This window comes from Eublepharis macularius, chromosome 7, assembly GCF_028583425.1.
Source record: "Eublepharis macularius isolate TG4126 chromosome 7, MPM_Emac_v1.0, whole genome shotgun sequence".
NCBI classification, from domain to species: domain Eukaryota; kingdom Metazoa; phylum Chordata; class Lepidosauria; order Squamata; family Eublepharidae; genus Eublepharis; species Eublepharis macularius.
Genome location: NC_072796.1, coordinates 64,204,422 through 64,207,357, shown reverse-complemented (window position 1 = coordinate 64,207,357; position 2,936 = coordinate 64,204,422). Strand labels below are relative to the sequence as shown.

Below are 2,936 nucleotides of genomic sequence, written 5' to 3'. Positions count from 1 at the left end.
CAAGAAAAATAGATTTTTAAAAAATTCATGCATGATTTTATTCCTATCAACAATGTCCCTAATGCTCCTGTCGTTCTAAAGAAATCTGAATTTGAACACTTACTGTTAGGTTAGAATGCAGGTAGGGCAGAAACCTTACTCTTATTCACACTGATGTATCAGCAACAACCCTGGCTATATAATGAACACTTGAATATCAATAGAGTCTTATGGATGGAATTTAATGGCAAAGCTCCTCATTAGAGCAGAACAGCTATTTGGTGTTTGCCTCAGGCTATGTAAGAAGTACAAAGATCAAGGAAAAGATTTCAGTCTTTTGCTTTGGAAGCTTAATATGTAATTCTTGCAGGAATTCAGACCTTTATGTAAGTCTGACCAGATGAGCACAAAACTGATTTTGCCTATAAATGCTGTATTCATCATGGTTTTAAGGCTTCCACACCAATCCCATTCTACTTGTTGTGATTAAAGCACGTTGCTAAAACTATCTGTGTTTTATCAAGATGTATAGAAATGGGAGAAAAGTGGTGATGGGGGGAGAATGTGAATTGAGCAATGCATGAACAGGGCAATGGTTTAGCTCTTCAACAGCCTGCCTGTTGCTTCTGTGCCCCAAACCGCAAAATTTCCCCATCTTCAGATGACATTGGTGGCAACCTGCATTCTAACACACACAGGTCTGCTGTCATCATATGTGGTTAGTTCCTTAAATTCCACTTGTTGTGTATTTGTTATCACCCTCGTTTTGGTCACTTTTTTGTATGCTGGACAGGATCTTCTGCCTTTCCTTGAAATGCGGCTTACAACAAGCCCTCCAACCCCCCAAAAAAGCACCTGAAGACGGCCAGCCAAGATGAGCTTACCCGATCAGACCAGCATTCCAGATCTTAACTTGACTGCAATTTGGACTAACTTAACCGGACCCACTGTCAAAAGCAAGCCCTCGACATGTGAGCAAGTGGTCATAGCAGCTGAGGTGTTCCTTGCACTGGGCATTGTAAGCCTCCTGGAAAACATCCTGGTCATCTGTGCCATTGTGAAGAACAAGAACTTACACTCTCCTATGTACTTCTTTGTATGCAGCTTAGCAGTTGCTGACATGCTTGTCAGCGTGTCTAATGCCTGGGAGACCATAACTATATATTTGTTAAACAATAAACACCTCATTATCGAGGATGTTTTTGTACGGCACATTGACAATGTTTTTGATTCCATGATCTGTATATCTGTTGTGGCTTCCATGTGCAGTTTGCTAGCTATAGCAGTAGACAGGTATGTCACTATCTTCTATGCCCTTCGTTATCACAATATCATGACCGTGAAAAGATCAGGGCTTATAATTGCAGGCATTTGGACTTTTTGCACTGGCTGTGGGATCATCTTCATCCTTTATTATGAATCAAAATATGTGATCATTTGTCTCATCACAATGTTCTTCACGATGCTGTTCCTGATGGTCTCCCTGTACATCCACATGTTCCTCCTGGCTCGTACTCATGTCAAGAGGATTGCAGCTTTGCCAGGATACAATTCTGTTCACCAGAGGACCAGCATGAAAGGGGCCATCACCCTGACTATGCTACTGGGCATCTTCATTGTTTGCTGGGCTCCATTTTTCCTCCATCTCATTCTGATGATTTCCTGCCCACAGAATCTCTACTGTGTTTGTTTCATGTCTCACTTCAACATGTACCTCATTCTCATCATGTGCAATTCAGTGATTGATCCCTTGATTTATGCTTTCCGAAGCCAGGAAATGCGAAAGACTTTTAAGGAAATCATCTGCTGTTATAACATACGATCGGCCTGTGGATTACCCAGCAAGTATTAGGAATGCTGTATATTTTGTCTAAAAAGATGCAAGAAACAACACTTGGTCTACTAACAGAATTATCGAGTATATTTTATTCAATTTCAGAGAGAGATATTACATTTTTGGCCTCTGTCAATTTTAGTGTGGGGAACAGCAGATTCTCTAGTTTTAATTACTCATTTTGGACTGTTTCTTATCAGTTAACTCCCACTAATTTAACTGCATGAATAAGACATACTGTAAACAAATGTACTGAAGGTGGAGGAGTTATTCTAGCAGTGCAAGATATAAACATCCAGATGAATTGTCAACAGAACAACAATTTAGTGGTTTTTGTTATAAATCCAATTTGTTATAACTGTAGTAATAACTCAGTTATAATACATAACTTAGTTTCCGGTTTGGAGACAGTTTCCTCCATGGAATCCCAAGAGTGGCATAATTAATAATACTTCGTGAAAAGTATAATTTGTAAATGTCAGGTTCCACTTGCCTCAGCCTCCCTTAGTATTAACAAGAAATGTCTATTTGTATTCTTACATGCAGGGGGGGGGGGTTGTGATGGTATTTATTGGTACTGAGCACTGGCATCTTTTGGGGGGCTCTCCCAAGTCCTGATCCTCCTGTGCTAGCCCACCCCAATCACCCAGAGAAAGAGAGTAGACCCTTAGGAACATACTGGGGAGGGTCTGCAGAGGGAGGGGAGAATTAGTTGAAATTGGGGAAACATAACTACTGGTACTTTTTGCTTCTTTCTTGTACTCAGTTTTTTCATCATGAGCCCTCAAAATACAGGAAAAGCACAACAGACTAATGTAACTGAAATATTTTCCTAGGGAAACTGTAAATTCTGTAATATGAATTTCAATCTTATTCTGCTTGTAGTTTGTCTACAGAAAATAACATATTGTGACAGACATGCCTAAAGTTAAAAGCCTCTGGTGGTGGGCCAGGGGTATGGATAGAGATAATGAGAACTAGAAATGGTTATGTTTAAATCTATCAACACTGCAGTGTTATATCTCTGGGAAGTGTCTTTTAGCATTGGCGAATATGACAGGACAGGGAAAGGGATAAGATACTGTGCAGGAGCTACCCTTCAATGACATCATAGTACCGATTA

At 40.1% G+C, this 2,936-nt stretch overlaps 1 protein-coding gene across 1 annotated transcript; it reads left to right on the top strand.

Moving 5' to 3' along the window:
- Positions 1-853: 853 nt before the first annotated feature.
- MC5R (melanocortin 5 receptor) lies at positions 854-1,831 on the top strand. The gene has a single exon (XM_054985491.1). The coding sequence runs from the start codon at positions 854-856 to the stop codon at positions 1,829-1,831; it is 978 nt and encodes a 325-aa protein (XP_054841466.1).
- The last annotated feature ends 1,105 nt before the right edge of the window (positions 1,832-2,936 follow it).

Excerpts from the sequence above, each read along its gene's own strand:
- MC5R (XM_054985491.1), top strand. The coding sequence starts at position 854 with ATGAGCTTACCCGATCAGACCAGCATTCCAGATCTTAACTTGACTGCA.